The sequence below is a fragment of the Macrobrachium rosenbergii genome, chromosome 27, assembly GCF_040412425.1.
Source record: "Macrobrachium rosenbergii isolate ZJJX-2024 chromosome 27, ASM4041242v1, whole genome shotgun sequence".
In the NCBI taxonomy this organism is placed as follows: domain Eukaryota; kingdom Metazoa; phylum Arthropoda; class Malacostraca; order Decapoda; family Palaemonidae; genus Macrobrachium; species Macrobrachium rosenbergii.
This window is the reverse complement of record NC_089767.1, coordinates 29,717,841-29,738,416: the sequence shown is the minus strand read 5'-3', so window position 1 is coordinate 29,738,416 and position 20,576 is coordinate 29,717,841. Positions and strand designations below refer to the sequence as shown.

Genomic DNA, 20,576 nt, shown 5'->3' with positions numbered 1-20,576 from the left:
GGGTTTCCACTGAAGAATGGTGAGGGGCCTCCTTGTAGCAGTGGTGGTGGTCTGTGTCGCTGTCAAGGATTGTGGTATTCCCCACGACCTGCTGGCGTTGGAGGGTGTTGACGTGTTCCCTCATGCACTGTAAGTATACCACCCCTATAAGGATTGGAGTAGGAGGACCGCCCAGTACCTCATGAAGAACAGTCCCGCCATCAGCAGTGATCCCATGGAGAGGAGGGGAGTATCTACCAAACACTGTGCCCCGAGAATGGATGCCACCATTCAAACATTGGTATAATTACAACCCACCTCTCTAAGAGGACCTCCATCCATCTACATGAAGGGGAGCATGAGGAAACACAGGAATGGATCCCAATGCCAGCAGTTTGTGAGTGATACCACAATCCTCGACAGCAACATGGACCACCACTGCCTCCATTACGAGGAGGCCCTCACCATTCTTTGGTGGAAACCCACAAAAAATGTTGCTCTGGAAACTCTCCTTCTTCTGACCATGCCCCTCAGATAATGCAATAGCTGCCCTACTCCTCAAGTGGTGAGCCCAGCAAGCAAAGCCCCCACCACCAGCCAGTCAGCATTTGTCACTCAGCCAGACTCACAGCCAATAGGAGAGCTCCCTGACCATGACCATCGCATCAGAAATTGTCTCCCTTCTTTGAAAACTTGTTTTCTGGTGTGAATATTCCATGTATGTACCACCGGTGCCATTTACCATTTGTAAATGGTAGCGTCAACTACCAAAACGTCAGGATAATAAATGAACTACAAACAGCTGCTTTATAATTTACCTGCTGATAAGATGGTGTAATACAGTACAAACCCCAGATCTGTGTTCTCACAATCCGCAGACTTGGCGATTCATGGAATTTTCTGTGGAACTTTTCTAAAAATTACTCACAGGGAAACTTCACCATTTGCAGATTTTTTCATAGAGCAATATTCTGTATTTTTATATTATTTTTGTGACTAAATACTGTACTGTACTTACATATACATTTTATGATAAAATAATGATTTTCAAATGTTAAGTTTAACAAGATTAAATAACATTAAATAATGAAAATAATAATTCTCTCTCTCTCTCTCTCTCTCTTACTGAGATGAGAGAGAGAGAGTTTTTATGCATATGTAATATGTATGTTTATTTGTTTTGTATGATAAATAATTGATTTACTAGTTTTTAAATATTAATATTAATGTAAACAAAGCAAAATATCAAAGCATTAAAGAAAATATAGTGAATTATCAAGATTTTAGTTTAATCCCTGATCTTTTTTCTGTATCCAACTTAGGGGGAGGGATGAAGGCGTAACTGTCATCATAAAAAAAAGGGAGTGGTTACCATCTGGCCAAAGAGTGTCAGTCTCTCTCTCTCTCTCTCTCTCTCATCTACTAATCTAGATTATGTTCTTTGTATTTCATATCTCTCTCTCTCTCTCTGTCACTGAGATTTTTTATGCATATGTAACGTATATGCTTATAGGCAGTTCCCAGTTATCGGTAGGGTCCTGTTCCGACAGCCTGACAATAAGCGAAAATCGCCGATAACCGAAAATTGACGATTTTCTGGGCTTATCGACGCTGATAACTGGAGATCGGCACTGCTGTTAGGTATGTATCGGCGCCAATACCCGATTATCGATGCCGATAAGTGGAAATTGGCAATTTTCGGCACTGAAAATCGCCAAAAATCATAAACATGATGTCACTTTATTAATTTTTTCATATTTTCCATGCTATAATTACAACATTTATGCATTTCTATAGTAAATTATGTAAAATTTCAAAAGAAAACATATCGATTCCCAGTCTTCTCCGAGCTTGGAGTGAGGGGGGGCTTGTAATATAACTGTCAATTTATCTTGACATATTGACAGCGAAGGGTAGAAAATGTTCCCCACTTGGTGGTCAAATAAAATAGCTATGAAGGATCCTGAAAATCTCTCTCTCTCACCACGGGATACTCAGAATGTGAGAGAGATAGATAGATAGATAGATAGATAGAAAGGGAGAGTGGTTGACAGAAAGATATACTCTCTCTCTCTCTCTCTCTCTGTTATTGGCTGGAAGGGTTAGAAGTATGTATGTATAAATTTTTAGGGGTAAGACGTATATATTTTAGGGGTAAGCTGTTTAAGATGACTTTTGAAATCATATTAATAATATCATTTCAAAGATTAATACAGCAATATGATAATAGTTTAAGGTATATTTGATATGGATGCTAGTTGAAGGTATACATTTGGTATTTGAACTTTCAAGATAGGCAGTTATAAGTGCTTTTAGAGGGGGGGGGTGTTAACCATTCGTGGATTTTAACTATTAGCGGGGTTGTGGTATGCATGCCACACAAATACGGGGGGGTTTACTGTATAGGCTCAATGGCATAAAGTGCCATCCTTTCCAATGGTGTTATTATTGGTGAAGAAATCTACAAATATGTCATTGTAAATATATCTTAAAAATATATATGAGAGCTTTTGAGAAGCTGCTCGATTCTTCTCCTCCTCAATTTAACTAAAAAGTAAATTTACCATCGAAATAAAAAGTTTTGAAAAAAAAAAAAAAAAAAAACTTAAGAGTTTAAAAAGTGTTGTTGACAGACGAAAACCAGTCATAATTTGCAGACATCCAATTCCATAGTTACTGAATTATGGAATTGGCTGTCTTCAAATTAAGACCAGTTTCTTGTGTCCACAACACTTTTTTAACACTTAACATTCTTCCTTTTAAAACTTTTTACTTTGATAGTAACCTTACAATTCCAAGTTAAAAAAGTGTTACCGACACAAGAAAACCAGTTGTAGTGTAAAGACAGCCAATTCTGTAGTTAAGTATGTACTGGCCATCTTCAAATTACAGCTGGTTTTCTTCTGTCAACAACACTTTTTGAACTCTTAAAAATTTTTTTTTCTCAAAACCTTTTACTTCAATGGTAACTTTACTCCTTTAGTCATAAAGAGAAGAAACATCGAGCAGGTTCTCAAAAGTTCTTGCTTTATGTATATTTTTAATATATATTTAAAGTGATATCATTAAGGACTTCTTCACTACTTTAGTGACTCTCACAATTATCAGATTTTTATATATTATTTTTATTGTTAATAGGTTCACAATTTCGTGAAAAACAATCTGAGTAATAAAAATCCACAATTATATAGTAAATATGTTACTATATTAAAAGAACCAAAGACTTTCGAACACCTGAACGGTGTTCCTCATCAGTGTTGACGTCAACACTGATGAGGAACACCGTTCAGGTGTTCGAAAGTCTTTGGTTCTTTTAACATAGTAATATATTTACAATATAATTGTGGATTTTTATTACTCACATTATTTTTATTATTATAAATAAATATAAGTATTACCAAGGTTAGATGATCTGCAGCACTAGAGGAGGAGGATGTACTGATTACAGCCATTCTAACTGCCACATTAGAATCTGTTAATGCTGATATTATTTGATTTTCAACTTTAGCGGCTTCAGCCTGCAAAAGATAAAAACAGTTCGGCAATCAACATATTTTAAGGGCTAGAATTATATCCAAAAATATCCTATTTATATTCAGAAATGAGTCACAACAATAACATTTAAAACAATAATATACAAACCCGTAAACATTCTTTGATAACGATTCTACAGTGTACTTCCTCTGTCCATGTTGCAAACAAACCTTTCTTTTGTGGATAATTGCTTATAAAATCTTTACATAAGACAGAGACTGGCATAACCTGCAAGAGAAAGTCATTACATTAAAGCATTTAACACTATAGGCTACTGTAATTACATCTTTTAAATATCTAATAAAATGTAATAAAATAAAGTCCTACACAACTTTTTTTTTTTACTGTTAAATATTGCTTTTATATTGTTGGAATAACAGCACTCTCTCTCATTCTAATGCTAGAATTTTCTACTACAACAGCATCAATACATAGTATCAAATTTTTCCCCTACCCAGAGCTAATCACAACAAATTTTCCTAGTGTTGCATCAACCAGTCCCAATGTTTGAAAAAGTTGTGGACACATTTTAAAAATAATTTGTAATAATACTGGTATATCTGTATATCTAATGTCTTTTAATCCAGGTATAAATATTAAAGACACTCCCAAATAAGTATTATCCTTCCTAAACCAAACAGATCCCTCTACGACATGAATAGTGGCTCAACCTCTAAAATTGTTAACAATATTTGATTAACATAAAATGATGAGCACAAAAATCAACTAATTAGTAAAGAAGCTCAATATTTAAATGAATTCATATTATTAGAGTAACTATTACAGATTCATTCCCAATTGTTACTAAAATCTTTCAATCCCTTTCCAGTATGACATTTCTAGAACTATTACTCGATACATTCTCCTTTGTTCCGAATTTTAAGTAAGGGCTTCAAAGTGGGGTTTGCTAGATACAAAGGTTCACTTGTTTTCTGTGACAAGCTCATTAAAATATAACTACAAATCAATTACAGTATTTGCATTCAAAACTAGCATATTTCTCTAAATAAAGTGTACATACCTGATAACATGTCACCAAATGTAGCAAGGATTCTTGTTCTTTTAAAACCATTTGCTTGTTTTTGTCAATGTTCATGACTAAAATTTTCCAATACTTATGTACATTTACTGCAGACCTGTTTAAAAAACATGAAATACTGTTATATGAAGGAATTAGCAAGAATACGGATAAGAAACAAGGACAGCTACATTATTACAGTATGCCAATCTTGAATTCTTCCCTGAAAATGTCCTCACAAAATTTAAACTGACAAGTCTACCTACAAAATTTGTATGATTTTACGAAGCTATACAGGTCCACACTGTCTTATCCAAAACCACTGGGCCCATTGTTTCAGTTTTCAAATTTTTTGGATTTTGGAACAGAAGCTTGCAAAACATAAACCCTAGCACATTTTACTTCCAACAGTGCCATTCTCTAAAACTCAAAAAATATACAGCATCAAAAGAACCAATATTGCCGTTTATGCTTATGCATCACCTGATTTCGTCCTCAAAACATGGTTTCTTGTGGTAGATTACACCAAGTTAAGCTTCCAATATCTGTCTCAGTTTTGGGAGATTCCACTGTTAATGCATATTGCATCTAAGTTACCTTTAGGCTAATTAAAAGGTGTAAAATCAAGCATTCAATTGACTAAATACAAATTATCATACATTCAAATTATGGCTCATCATATAATTCATAATTATTATTTCTTATAATTAACAATCACTTAGTATTTCATGCAAAACACTGGCATAAACAATAGCAAGTACTGATAAAGAACCAAATCAAGAAACAGCTGATGTTAGTCACCATAAGTTTCACCTGTTTAAGAGTTGTGTTATAGTTGTTGGCTTGTTAAAAACTTGCTAATTCTCAGTGGCGACTTCCATACGCAAAATCAAAATAAATTCTTAACCATCCCTTGTGCAATGGAGGTGTTAGAAAGTATACCACTAAATTTAAGCTGTAGGTTGTAGCAACAGCTTAAGAAAAGAATAAAATGCAAGCTGCACAACCTTTCGGAGAGGGCAAAAGCAATGTCTACAACTTGCACAATTACACATCTACTTTATTGAAAATTTACTGCATTCATAAATAAAGGGAAGCTGCATTTTTAGCCCAATTTTGATCAATTACAAGAACAATATATCGCTGAACTGTTTTATTTTGTAGCTAGTTGCAATAACAACAGTGACAGTACTCAGTCAGCTAACATTACAAGTCTGGAAATTGTGCATGATTGCAAAGTTCATATTTCATAACATGATATTAATACATGCAATATAACTGGGTGCAATAAGGAAAATATGCTTAATTAAAATTATCATTATTTTAAATACAACTGTATTATCTGGCTTTTGGATAAGGGACTGTAAACCTGTAATTACATTACTACTGTATTTGTAAAATTACTACAATGAATGTTTCACTGTAACTACAGGATTCTTTAAGCCACCTCTAACATAGTACTGCAATTACTTTACAAGCTCTATTGTATCAGTACAGTATTCCAGTAACATTTTGACTTAGCTGAGATAAACTTACCTAAAGAATGCCTCTACATGACCCTTATCAAAGAGTACTTTGATGAAGGCAATTACATCAGCACAAAGGGTGTCTACTAAAAACTGCTCGATGATGCCATAATCCATTATCTTCTCTTGAAACTGGGGATATAAAAACATTCAAATTCACCTACACTGCAATACCAAAATCAAATTCAGGAGTAAAAAAATAAACATAGTGACTACAGCATGTTTTGTGTACAAACTTTCATGAAAATAAAATATTTTAAACAATATTTTCTGTATGTATCATGTACAATTACAATTCATGCCTAAGTACCTGGTAAATATAAACAAACAGTGCTAAACAGAAGGCTGTTTCACTTGCTATATGCTACCATTTCTTGGCTCTGCCAAGAGAAATGTATCAAATGGATAGACAGGAAAATGTCCAGTTCCTTACAAAAAGTATAATTTGTTTCATAAAAATCCATTACTGTACTTATAATTAGCCATTTCATAAGCCAGAAAATTGTACTAGATGCTTCAGGCCCTCATAAAAAAAATGAAAAGTCAGCTTATAGCACAGCATATGTGTGGGCATCTCCAGGTCTCAACAAGCTAAACATTATTTATGCATCAGCAATAGTGGTAACTACTAACAAGGAATTTCCAAACATCTCAGTCTAATGGCAGTCTATCTCTAAGATCACTATTTCCATTGCACTTATCATTCTTCTTTATGAAAGTGAAAATTTTTACTCTGGTTATAAATAACAATTAACCAGACTGTCATTCTTTCTACAGTGATGGAGGAGATTACCTAAGAAATTATGTACATAATAGCTTTCTTGTTTCTTCCAAAAGGGAGAACACCTGGGGGTGTTATGCTTCAAGTCTGGTGTTAGATCTGCTCCAATGAACAGAGCTACCCCATCTTTCTTGTATGTTGCTTTAATGGCCTGGGCCACTCTTGTAGCCAGAGGTATAACAAGAGCTAGTCCAGCTTTCAATGAAGTGATGGCCATAGCCACTCCAACTTTCATTATCAGAAACCACTCTGTTAACAGATGTTGTGACCAAAGTCACTCTAGCAGCCAGAGTTGAGACCAGAGCTGCTCCAGCTTTCATGACCAGTGCTGCTCTTTTGACTGGAGCTGCAACCAGAGCCACTCTAGTGACCACAAGCACTCAGACTTTAATAACCAGAACTACTCCAATGGAGCAGCTCTAGCTGTAATGACCAGTGTTGTTCTGATGACAAGAGCAGTGATTGAGATACTCCAACTTTTATGGCTAAAATTGCTCAAATAACCTGAGGCAAAAATAAAACTGACACAACAACTGGGGCAGTACCAGTCACCCAGTCATCCAGAGCAGAACAAACAGCTGCTCCAATGACCAGAACCATGGCCAGAGCCACTCTAGCACCAGGGCTGCTTGAGCTTTCGTTACCACCCATAACCATACCTATGCCAGTCATCCTAGTTGCCTGAGCCATGACCAGAGCCACTCCAGCTTTCATGACCAATGCTGTTTCACTGTCCAAAAATATACCTCAGCTGCTCCAGCTTTCATAACCAGAACCACTTGACCCACTCCAGCTGTCAAAGCAGCAACCACAGCTGCTCCACCCTTCATTACACTGCCAAACCTAAGACCAGAACCACTCTAGTAACCAGAGCTCTACCTTTAATGAGCAGTGCTACTTCAATAACAAAAGCTGTAACCAAAGGAACCCTAACCATAGGAAGTCCCCGGTTTACAGTGGGGGTTCTTTTCCCGGTGGCAAGCCATAACCCGAAAAAACGCCATAAACCAGAACATCATAATAATAATGGGAATAAATGGCGCTTACAGCACTGTAAAATCAGGTTAACGGTACCATGAGCCAATCGCTGTAAACCAGGGACTGCCTGTAGTTGCTTTAGTGCCAAAACTGGGATCAGAACCACTCTAGTAATCAGGATAAATAATAATTCTTTGAAAAAACGCCAGAAGAATGAGAAATGTTTCAAGCAATTATTATTATTGGTCTCATCCTCATCTTACTTGGAGTCACTGTCAAAGGGAGCTTAATCAGCCCACTGCAAATAACTTTCTACTGCAATTTTAGGTAGGGAGCAAGGCAATTTCCTCTTGCACTTATATACTGTGCTGCATAATATAACCAGGTTAGCTTTACATTACAAATTATGTCCTCCATACAGTAAGTCCTTAGCATGTGTGGGCAATGCTTAAGTGCATTCAAGTGCTACCTCACATGACAGACATTTAGAGGCAAAGAATTTCTGTAGAAAGATGGTATGTGGCCCAATAGTTTCTAGGACAAATGAAGGGTCATGAAGTGGATGGGAATCTTGTTAGTAGGGTCATGACTGCACTACTTGGACTGATTGAACAAGAATACATATGAGGATGATAGTCTATTACATCCTCCACCTTTCTTTCAAGGAGTAAAAGAAAAAACACTTGTCCTGCTGCTTCCCTAGGGCTGAATCAGATACTACAAGATTTTCTTGTAAGATTAGTACTGGAAAGGTGTCAGGTTAAGAAAAGACAGGTCATCTATTGCAGAGCTGAGTTGAAGGTTGGTTTGGAAATAGGTACTGGCCCTGATTTCTCTAGTGGAACTGGATGTCCTCTCCTTCTCTGTCTCAAGTTGATAGGCCAATTCAAAGTCCTCTGATCCTCATTATATTTGGACAACTACGACTGTTAGGCTTCATCAAGCTCCTTTCTAAGGTGATAAGGCTCACAGTCTCTAAGCCCTTGTTGATATGGGCATAGGCACTAACTTCCCCGTGCCACTGGTTACCCTTTCATTGTCTGAAGCCTTGTAAGGTCTAGATCAAGATTGAAATCCAGGCCTAACCACTGACAACATAGAGAAAATTGAGAAATTCTTCAATTAGCCCTAATGGTATTCTAATTGTTTTAAGCCAGCTGTGAAATTTGAGCCAAACCACCTAAGAGATCTCACAAGATAGCCTTGCTTTTTATCTTTAATTACTAATATACCAGACACCAATCAATTCCATCTCAGAGAGCACCAACCAAGCAATCATTCTCATATTTATTCTGTGAAGATCAGCAATGGTAGCTGCTGAAGTTGGTAACTTTTTTCATTTTCATAGTCAAGCTAAGAAATTCTTTCCTATCTCCTTTTTCTAAAAGTTCTCACACCCCATTCCATTCAAATGCCAGACAGATCACTTAATTAAGGTTGAGCATCATTATTTTCCTTTCCTATTATTTTTCTTGGTCATCCTCCTGGTTTGAGTTAAGTAAATACACTGTGAGCAGTCTGATGGTCTTGAACATCTATTGCTAAAAATATTTTTTTGTAATCTGTTTGAAAATCATATAAGCACAGATTTCTCATAATCATAAAACATGCATTATCAAAAAATTCACATCTGAGGAATCTCTAAGCATCAGAATAAATTAGAGAGAGCCAACTGCCATAAAATACGGAAATGAAATAACAACTTGACTGTGGCTAAAACAAAGATAATAGCAATAATTTTTTAATACACATGCAACAAAATAAAACTTAAAAGTAAGGCTTACATTATGCAGGGCATCCAGTATAAACATATCCACTATATGCATTACAATAGCCACAGGAACCTGAGTATCTACCCTCTCTAAAAGATGTCGTCTTAAATCACCAATGTCTTTCAGCTTTGAATATAAAGCTTTCTTACCTAAGGTCTGAAAAAAAAAAAAATGCATGTCAACAAAATCAACTGGTACTTATAATTGTAACCCTTAAAAGGTATAGAACCAAAGTTGTTTATAAATTAAATCCAGGATGCTTATGCCCAGCAGTAAAATGGTGTACTTCTGGGTTTTTATGAATGTTGTAACTAAAACCAGGTTCATAACAACTGAATCAATCATATATATTCCCACATTTATGGTTTCAGTGTCCCCACACTCAACAGTCTATTGTTTAACAGACAAGAATGGCAGTCTAAAGACCCATGCACCATTTAGACCTTTGGGGATCAATTAGTTACACTGTTTACAGCTCTGTCCAAGTTCCCAAACTCATTTCCTCCCAGCAGGATTGTTCTTTTCTAGATTATTCTAATTATTATTTATCATTTGTTAGAGAACTCATAATTCTTTTACAACCTTTTTTCTTCATTACTGATGGTAAACATTCATTCATCAATTCTGAGAATTATGCTTCTTTATACTTACTAGCAATATTCACTTGTTTTCCACTGTTTTGTGTATACTGTATCTATATTTTCCACAAGGTTTGGTGCCAGATTCTTAGTGTTAAGCACTTAACACTTACTGGCAGAGAAGTGCTTACCTTACTAGTGTTAGATCTCCTTTGTGCTTTGTTGTATTGAGAGTAAAGAGTAAACTGACTATCCTTTGCACAATATTTGTAGTTTTTGGGTAATTTTCAGTAGTTTTTTGCTATATTGTTCTTTAATGTTCTGGGCATTCACTCCAAATGTTTATGATTTACTTCATTCTAACTGTGTTAGTTATTTTCTTGCATTTTGTATATTTCATAACTGATTTTTGCTAATGTATCAACTACATCTGTTGACTGTCCGTGATTCCTACTGAATAGTTTGTATTTTCAGCTACTTGAGATATGTGCTAATCTTCTTGTACTACATAAATGTGTTTCAATGTGTTTAACAGTAACTTCTGGTTACACTGCACTGTATGTATACTGTAATGTCTATACAAGTTGCATTTTTCTGATTTGCATTCTTTGTGATCGTTCTCAATGCTGTGTAGATCTACAAGTTTTTTTTGTGAATTTGCTGTTTTTACTTTAATTATGTAAGGGCAAACTTGTAAAGGACTTCAGGTTCAGAAAGCCATTTTTTCATGTTTCTTCAGAGGGACCTGCACCCGTTGTGCAAAAGCTATAGCAGCCAGGTATATTTGCCTTTTTATTGACACTCAAGGGATACTACAGTACACTTACGTGTGGCACCAGTGATGAAATATAATATATTTGACTGTTTCAAGATAGTCTCTTTAACAATCATATGGTACAATTTGTCTGATAAACAATATGTATTTTTCCTAGTCAATTTAACTGACATCATTATGTGGAGTGGAACTGACTGGCTTGCTAAATAAATTATTTTTATAAGATAATGACTGCTATAATATACTGGTGACGACATTCCCATCAATTTGTCTTACTATAGGAATGAACCACACAAAGATGACATAAATGAACATGAATAAGCACATGAAAGTGATAAACAGAATCCAGAGAATGTGCAAGGACTTTGCTACAGATTTCAGTGTCTGCACAGGCAAAAGGTAAGAACCATACCTATAGGAGGATCCAACAACAGACTGTCAGGCCAATCCTTTCAACCAGTAATATTTCAGTGAGTGGGCAGTGCTGTAGCCAGCCTACTACTGTTCTTACTTCAGTACAATAGCAAATGATAACAATGTATGAAAAGTGAAGAAAATCTCAAATAATGTGGGTACAATACCAGAGTTATGTGTAACAGAGAATGATTATGATGAAGGAAAAGAGGAAAAATTTCAAACAAATGTACATTGGCAGCATGTAGTCTTGGGAGCTGGCATCTGCAATGACTCAAGTAGAGGGTTTTCATTGAGACACATTCTGAGGGGATACTGCTTACAGTGTACAGTGTACTCTTTGTGCAAAACACTGTGGTTTATACTAAAATTTCTTTGTAAGAGACTTCAGGTCCCAAGTACATTGCTTTTGTCTTGTTTGTCATCATATCCATTCAGTTATTCCCCATGTTGCTTCCAAACTTTATTTCCTTGCACCAGTTTTCCCCTCAAATCTAAGAACCAATCTTTCAGGTGAGCTCTTGCAGTGCAGAATATGGGTCAGTGCTTTTGTTAAACAACTGTGCTAATCTATCTACCACTGGAATAAACAACTGACAGCAAACATTATTCATCTTATTACATTACAAAGCAAGCAATATGTCTATGTACAGTAAGAGGTATGCTCTTTGTAGGAAAACAAAAATTAGCTAATTTTTATTCATCAGGAAAATCTCAATTCTTTCATGGATTTGTCCTGTTACTGTTTCAGATATGCAGCCTTCCAAGATGTAAAACATCTACTGAAAAAAAATTTTAAGAAAAAGTATTTAAAGATTAATCATTAATTTTCTTTAATAAAACAAAAACCACTGGAAGTAATGTTCTACTTTACACATATTCAAATATCAAAAAGTACTGTACTTATTCTCACCTTTATATACAACTCCTTAAAAATCAGTAATACATGCTGGCAGCTCTGGCGAATTTCCTCACTCAGTGACCACTCTACATGTTGTTGTATTTCACAGAACTTATTGGAAACCAATAACAAATCTTTGACAAGAAGTTCAAAATGCTGAAATATATCAAATGACTTTTAAGTGCTATGCAAAGAAGTGTAAGGATTTTTAACCCTAATAAGATAGACAAAGATATGTCAGAATATTCTAGTATAAATTAGTTAATGAATGTCAGAATTTGCAAGTTTCCACAGTGATAACAGCCCTCTTTTATCTGCACCCTCCACTAGATGTTGAAGTGTAAGTAAAATATATAATAAAAAAAATACAGCATACATAAAAAGCTGTGAATAGTTTCTTGAAGAGGGCTCACATTTACACAAGTTCAAAATTGTATAGTAACCTTTCTTAGTCTTTACACATTCATCATAAAAGGAGAATGGAAGCTGGAAGGAATATAATGTAACACACATAAATTGTCAAAACTTACCTGACTATCCAAAACTAAAAACATTAATGAGGTAATAACTTTAACTCCTTTTCTCTGAACAAATATGCTGGTACTTCGCAAAGATGGAAGTAATAATTTCTCCCAGACTCCTGAAAAAAAAAAAAAAATTTAATTCATAGTACATTATAGCATTGACGTAACCAAACTGCAGTGCAATTTAAATCATCAGATTTTAATTCCATAAATGCTGCTAATTATTTTCTGTCTTTTCCTCAATCAGCTTTTCTCTATATAATCTTTACAGTAACCAATAAATACCAAATGGGCACAAGTGGATTAAATATCTCAGCCAAAAAAGCCTATCAGATAAAACCCCAGAATATCATGAATAAGACATGAATTAAAATTACTGCACTTGTCTGACAGCCAATCTACTGTTATTGATATGGCCTTGAACACTTAATGATCACCACTGGCAATTATGAATACCTTAACAAAGATGAAAATTAATCTTGAGACAATTTTAATAAAATTCCATGAGGTAATACATGGATACAGTATTACTGGCTTTTCTTGCATGCTGGTATGATATGTTCTTATATGGGACCAATTTTCATGTTAATGTAGTCCCAGTAAGAAGTGCTAGTAGATCAAGCATGATCTTGGTAAGATTTTTGATTGATTTATATAGATTTTAGGCATACATGCCAAGCACTTGGGCAACTAAGGCCATTCAGTGCTGAAACGGAAATTGACAGTAAAGGTTTGAAAGGTGTAACAGGAGGAAAACCCTTGCAGTTGAACTATGAATCAATTGTTAGGAGAGGGTGGAGAGTAAGATGGAAGAAAGAGGATATGAGCAGAGGTATAGTAAAAGGAATGAAAGAGATCTTGGTAAGAGGTCTGTACTGATATTTTATAAAGTGAAAAGTAAACTCTACTTGTGAAACAAATACAGTTTGGGAAAAGACAGACTGCATGATCCTTCTGCATTCCAGAAAAGCCTCACTCTACATCATCTCAGTGCACTTACCCTACTACATATTGTATTTACTATCAACACCTTTTAATATGTTGAAACGTATTTACCATCTACACCTTTTAATATATTGAAACAAATTAAGGGAAGACTGACTCTCTCTCTCTCTCTCTCTCTCTCTTGTGAGTTGTACCATACTGGGAAATTTGAAGTGGAATTTCAAGTGCTTGCACCACATAACTAAAATGGTTTATAAATATAAGAATTTAAGCGAGCAAAATGCTACAATTATGCAAAAAGCTGCCGGTCTTACAGCTTAATACACTTTTAAGTGATTCTTGAATTTTTTTATTTCCTATTTATGTTTTCTTGTGTACCAACTGCTCTACTGCATTATTCACACTGGGTAGATATGTATCTTTTTATTTATATCATATTGTATTCATTTCTGATACTTCAATTTTCATTCTAAAAATGCATAGCAAATAACTATCTGATATACTTTGTTTCCTTTTTCTCTCTGTATATATGTCTTAAGAATTTTGCCACAATGAAACTTTTGAAGAAAACCCAGATTTTCATTTGAAAATAAGATTTTGTTCACCAGTTCATGAGAAGTAATGTAAAAATCTTGAGGATATAATACACTGCACCTAATATATACCATAGAGTACATAGATAATATCTTCATAAAATACTTGTCACATTATTTGATGAAATTAGAACCAAAATGACAAGCTGAGGATTCACAGTAGCCTAACTCTGTTTCAGTTTCTAAGTTTCAAGATTCTAGAACATTTCCATGAACCTGGCCACTTCAGTTCAGTGTAAAAATTACACTTGTTCATAAAACCCCATCATTCATAACAACATCGCGGTCTGTAGGTATGATCAGATTTACAGTCTCATGTTCACAAAATAAGAGAAAATAGTGCTCTGTTGAGATGCTGGCACCATCTGGTCCCTCAGCCACTCATCCATCACCCACCTCATAAATCATATGTACAGTAGTATGCACTCTATCCTTCACTTTAAGTTGATGTGTAAGTAAAAAAAATAACAGAGGTATAAAAAAAATTTAACATATGTTAGAAGTTGTGAACACTTTCATGAAAAGGAATTCATATTTCCATGAGTAAAAAATTGTCAACTGTCATACACCTACCCACCTATCCAAAACTAAATGTGCTTCCAAGCCTATTTGTATTGGCATGAATTAGTTTTTGTTTTAATCATGTTTTATTTTAATGCTAATTTGTTTCGCCTTTTTTTGTACCCTCTTTTATCATGCATACTGCAGGATTCCTCTATGTCAACAGTCTGTTCCTGATAGGAGCACATGGGGCAAATTTTTCTTCTGGATAGACACACAATGAAGGACAATGAATTTATTATCTTCTAAATTACCAACAGGGAAAGTCAACAACTCCTGGCATTCCTGCTGTTGATGAAGCATACCTTGTGGTTAAAAATGATGTCCCTAGTCTCTCCAATGATGACCACTGAACTCTTAGGATTACAGTGGCATTGTGAAAAGATTCTAATTATTCAAGAGAGATGCAAGACTAATGTTGCAGTAACAAGCAATCGTTTAGTACAACTTAACAACCTTAGTCCATCCAACACTCTTTTCTCAGCCTCCGAGTTGGAATCCACACAATGACTCAAAGTTTGGATTCTACAATTTTTTGGGGACTTTTACTATAATATTAACTACTGTACTTCTCCACTTTCTGAAAAATACCTCCAATTTGTCTTGGGACCTTTTAATGTCAATGTAACTTCCCTACTTATCCATCTAAGAGTACCCCCAATTTGTCTGTGACAGGAGGATTTTCCTATTCAAGACCTTGTTTTTTTAGCATGGCCACTGTTCCAAAGTTTTACCTGAACTTCAGAATCCACCATCATTACTGGAGCACCCATAGAACAGATAATTTCAGAGATCATAGTTTGAGGCAACCACAACAGAGTTCTGGCTGAGGATGGCAGCTGAGGGTTATGCTTCAAGGCTATCTGTTAGTAAAGCAACAGAAGGGACAGACCCAGCTGGTAGTCTTATGCTAACCAGACAGGTCATTCTAAAGAACCTCGCCAAGTTTCAGAATTTGAGAATGGAGAAGTGAGAGTGAGCACTTGTAGCTAACAAATATTTGTGGATGGAACTTCAACTATGTTTAAATACATAGGTGAATTCATTGAACTAGTAATAATAACACTCTTAACATTACTTTGGGAGGAAGACAAACCTCTACTTTCTTGCACATCTTCATAACTCATATATATTTTTGATGTAGTTATAATTTTATTGCTCTATCATCTCTTTTTATTGGCTTGTTTCTAGGCTTGTTTCTACATACTGTATTCCTTTATGAGACCAACATAGTATGTGCAAACATCTTGTTCTACTCTTGGGTTCATCAAATTGGATTAGGCCCTTTAGATTTTTAAGAGTACTGATCACTAACGTTATTGGCCCTTCACAGGAAATAAGAGCTGGTTGTCCAATCAGCAATCAAGTTTATGGTCCCCATCTCACAAACTCCCCACTCTTACAGCTGTGTGCTCAGTCTGCATGATTTATGAGGTGGTTTGTAGATGGATATCTGACGCTCCTGATTGTGGTGGTGCTGCAAAGGAATGCTCTTCTACTTCTTTTGTGAATTTACTGTGAGTCTAGGAACATCATGGACCTTGATGTCGACATAATAAGACTGATGGGTTTAAAAGAATGACTTACCACTTTACACATTACGAAGCTCAAGATCTACCAATTTACACATTAAGAAGCTCATTATCTTTGTTAGAACTGAGAACCATGATTAATTTGCATTACGGTACCATACTTATACTGAAACATTAGACCTCCTACTTCTAAAACATTCCTTTCCTTATGCATAATTAGAAGCATAACTAGAATCATTTGTATCTTAGAAAATGTAGAATATTTCTGAGTCTGAGCAAGAGAAAACTGGCTGGATATCATATATAAACAAGTAATCCTAAATAAACAAAGCTAGGTCAGATGATTATTTTAATCACATACTACCTTGTAACTCTTGGAAATGAACATCAGATACCATGGATTCAGGGTATAGACTGACCTTTTAATTATGTTAGACTCCACAAAATAACATAACAGCATGTTAAAATGTTCTAATGACAAAATTGCTATTGATTAAAAATGCTTAGTTATAATTGTATAATAGTATTCAAATGTAATATGTATTTACTTGCATGGACAGTCGCTTGTATGCTTACTCCTCTATGTGCAGCATTGATAATGTACTGCCCTATACCAACATTATGATATAATGATTTAAGAAACTGTTAATATGTCATACCATTCTTCAAAATCCAGGAAAGACCACTTTCATGATTAAGAAGGCTGTTTAAAAGGTCCAAGGCTGCAGAATTTAAAGCTGGATTGTTTCTCAGGTTGGGCCAGATGACATAAAATTCCATCAGGACCTGGGTAATATATAAAATATTATAACTGACTTTCACAAAAATAAAATATATACTGTACATATATATTTATCACAGCTGACTTTTGCTAAAAATAATAAAAATTTTTAAAAATTGGCCTCAATCAGCATTATTGTAAAGTAAAAAGTTTTACCAGACCACTGAGCTGATTAACAAGGGCTCGAAGGATTAGACTTATTTTTACGTGGCTAAGAACCAATTGGTTACTTAGCAACGGGACCTACAGCTTATTGTGGAATCCAGAACCACATTATAGCGAGAAATGAATTTCTATCACCAGAAATAAATTCCTCTAACTCTTCATCATCTTTTGGGAATCGAACTCCGGCCCATCGAATGACGGTCTGAATTATTGTACTATATTTGTAAGTCAACTAGGTTTTCATCTTCTAAGATCTTTTCTAGTTTCAATGGTTAACCCTTTGTTCTTGCCTCCCCTTGTCCACATTAATTGTACACTCCATCACTGCTAACAGATGATGGTAGATTGGTTACTGGCCCTATGGAAAAGGTGAACTGCTTCATTGAGCTTTTGAAGCTAAACAATTGAGCAATCAGCTGAGGATGTTCCTTTCCCTGATACTTGTCATACTCAACCTATTCTCACAAAATTTGCATTTTGCTCTAGGTGATGTTACAAAAATTCTTGATAATCTTGAAAGCTGAGGTAGAGAAGATCCTGATGGTTTCTTCCCTTTGTTTTCTAAAAAGGTGTCTATAGTGTGTTGTCTCCCAAGATTAGTAGATTCTATAGATTTTTAGGTTGACGTAGTATCTTTGCAAATGAGTGCAAGCTCAGTAATACAGTGCCTGTTCCAAAGAATGGGGTATCTGCAGACTGCAGTAACTACAGGCCAATTTCTATTCTCCTTGTGCTCTCCAGAGTTGTAGAAAACTTATTTTTAAGCCCCTGTATAAGTATGTGGAATCTAGAGGATCATTAGTTGACAGTCAATGTGCATATAGGAAACAGTTAGGTACCTGTGATGATGCTCTATCAGATTTGACATGCCATTTGCAGGAGAACCTTGATAATGGTTTTGAATGTGGAGTAATTCAAAACAGATTTTAGAGCTTTGATTTAGTAAATCACAAGGCACTTACGTATTTATAAACTTGAGAACCTTGGATTGGGTGGATATGCTTTAGGTTCATTTCAAGATTTTCTTACAAGTGGACTGCAGCAAGTTGTTGTTAATGGGATCTTTAGCAAACCAAGACCTTTTGTGTCTGGAGTTCCACAGGGTAGTGTTCTTGGGCCATTGTTATTTTTAGTGTATACCAGTAATATAGCTGTTGACTTGGAAAACAAGACTGTTCAGTATGTTGATAATACAACACTTGTGGATATAGTAACTCCACTTATGAGAAAAGAAGAAGCCCTCGATCTCAATTGTGACATGGAGCAGATTAGTGAATGGTATAGTCGGTGGGGTATGAGGCTGAACTCCGGTAAAACGAAAACAATATTGGTAGATGGGGCTCTGCTAAAAGAGACTGAAGCTTTAACTATTCTAGGTGTAACTTTTGACTCACATCTTCCTTTTGTGAAACATCTAATGAAAGTGCCTGCAAATGCTGCAAGAAAGTTAGGTATTGTATGTAAGGCCTCATATATTTATAACAACGATAAAATCAATGCAACCTGTTTTAGGTCATTTGTCCTTCCTTTATTAGAATAACTGTTCTCCCATGTGGATGTCTGCTTTTGCCAAAGATTTATCTCTTTTTGATAGAGTGGTTCGTGGTGGTAGGTTTCTGTTTCCAAATATTAGTAGTTATGACTTGGACCTTCAACAGATGGTCTCTTGTTTATTAATTTTCATAAGTTGTATTTTAACAGAGATCTTTCACAATCTCAACTGATCCATGATATCTTTTTCTACCGAGAGCAACCAGACTTGCTGGACAGCAGCACCAATATGCAGTAAGTATGCCTCACTGTCGAACTTCTCAGTTCCTCAGGTCCTTTATTCCTCACACTGTTGGACTGTGGAGGTCTCCTGAAGATGATGTGCAATTGGAACTTCAAAAGCTCAAGCAAAGATGCAATTCATTCTACCCTAATACAATTCTCCTTGTATTTTAATAATTTATGTACATTTTTGTCTATTTATTTATTTGTCAATATATTTTTTTATCTTTTAATAATTGATCTCTTATTTCTTTCTATATTTCCCATTACCTTTTGTTACTTCTTTCTAAGGAACACCATATTCTTTGGAAACTTGAATTTCAAGTGAATGGCCCCTGTGGGCTTGTTCCCTATGAAAAGACTTCATCTTTTGAATAATAATAATAATAATAATAATAATAATAATAATAATAATAATAATAATAATAATAATAATAATACATATTATTGCATAATTTTCTTGGTGTTCCTTCATCTCACTTTGTCACCATCTAAAAATAATCATTTGTTCATGAAACTTACCTGTCAGATATATATATAGCTGTATTCTCTGTTAGTCCGACAGAATTTCAAAACTTACGACACACGCAGTGGGAGATCAGGTGGTTAGTACCCATTCCCCGCTGGGAGGCGGGTATCAGAACCATTCCCATTTTCTATTCAGATTTTCTCTGTCGCCGGTACTGTCAACACTTGTTTTCAGTACCTCCGTCTTGGATTTCGGATAAAACTTGATTGTCACTTGAGTATTGGTTTGATTTTGGTTTTGACTTGGACTTGTGGCTAGGCATACGCTATTGTGGATTGTTTTGGATTTGGCTTTGTTTTTCCTGGGAGTAAGATGTCTGAATCTAGTTCTTCTAGTTATCGAGTTTGCCGTGTGCAAGACTGTAAGGTGAGGCTACCGAAAATTTCGTAGATCCTCACACTGTATGCTCGGGTTGTAGAGGACATGTTTGTTTGTTGAATGACCGATGCAAGGAGTGTGAATCTTTGTCTGATGCTAGTTGGAGGACTTATGATTCTTATGTGAGAAAGCTAGAGCGAGATAGGCTCAGGAGGTCTTCCTCCAGAAGTGGTAGGAGTCAGGGTAGTGTGCTTTCACCTGCTAACCCTCCTGTAGACGTAGCTCTTCCTAACCCTGTGGTGTTGCCCCTAACCCTGGGGTTGTGTCTGCGGATGGTGATGCCCTGGCGATTATTATGTCTTCCATTCGTACCTTGGAAGCTAATATGCTCGCTCTTCAAAGTGCTGTGAAGTGCAGTGATAGTGTCCGTCCCCTAGTGTTGTGGAGGGGGCGTCAGATCGGCCGCATAACGCCTCTAGGTCTAGACCTCTGTCGGACTCCCAGGACTCAGGAGTGGGCAAGTCGAAAGCCGCAAGAGGGTTACTGCGGACCCCCCACCGATCTGGCGTCCCTTCGCATGTCCTGATGACGCTTCCCAG

At 35.8% G+C, this 20,576-nt stretch overlaps 1 protein-coding gene across 1 annotated transcript in view; it reads right to left on the bottom strand.

Annotated features, from left to right (window-relative positions):
* Window positions 1-20,576, bottom strand: part of LOC136853516 (BRCA1-associated ATM activator 1) — a 65,912-nt gene that overhangs the window by 31,852 nt on the left and 13,484 nt on the right. Inside the window, exons 3-10 of the mRNA XM_067129181.1 lie at window positions 17,071-17,197; window positions 12,787-12,896; window positions 12,269-12,412; window positions 9,601-9,744; window positions 6,068-6,189; window positions 4,535-4,649; window positions 3,622-3,741; window positions 3,378-3,497 (exon numbers count right to left, since the gene is read on the bottom strand). Of these exons, the coding sequence (XP_066985282.1) occupies window positions 3,378-3,497; window positions 3,622-3,741; window positions 4,535-4,649; window positions 6,068-6,189; window positions 9,601-9,744; window positions 12,269-12,412; window positions 12,787-12,896; window positions 17,071-17,197 (1,002 nt within the window). The remainder of the gene's footprint in view (window positions 1-3,377; window positions 3,498-3,621; window positions 3,742-4,534; window positions 4,650-6,067; window positions 6,190-9,600; window positions 9,745-12,268; window positions 12,413-12,786; window positions 12,897-17,070; window positions 17,198-20,576) is intronic.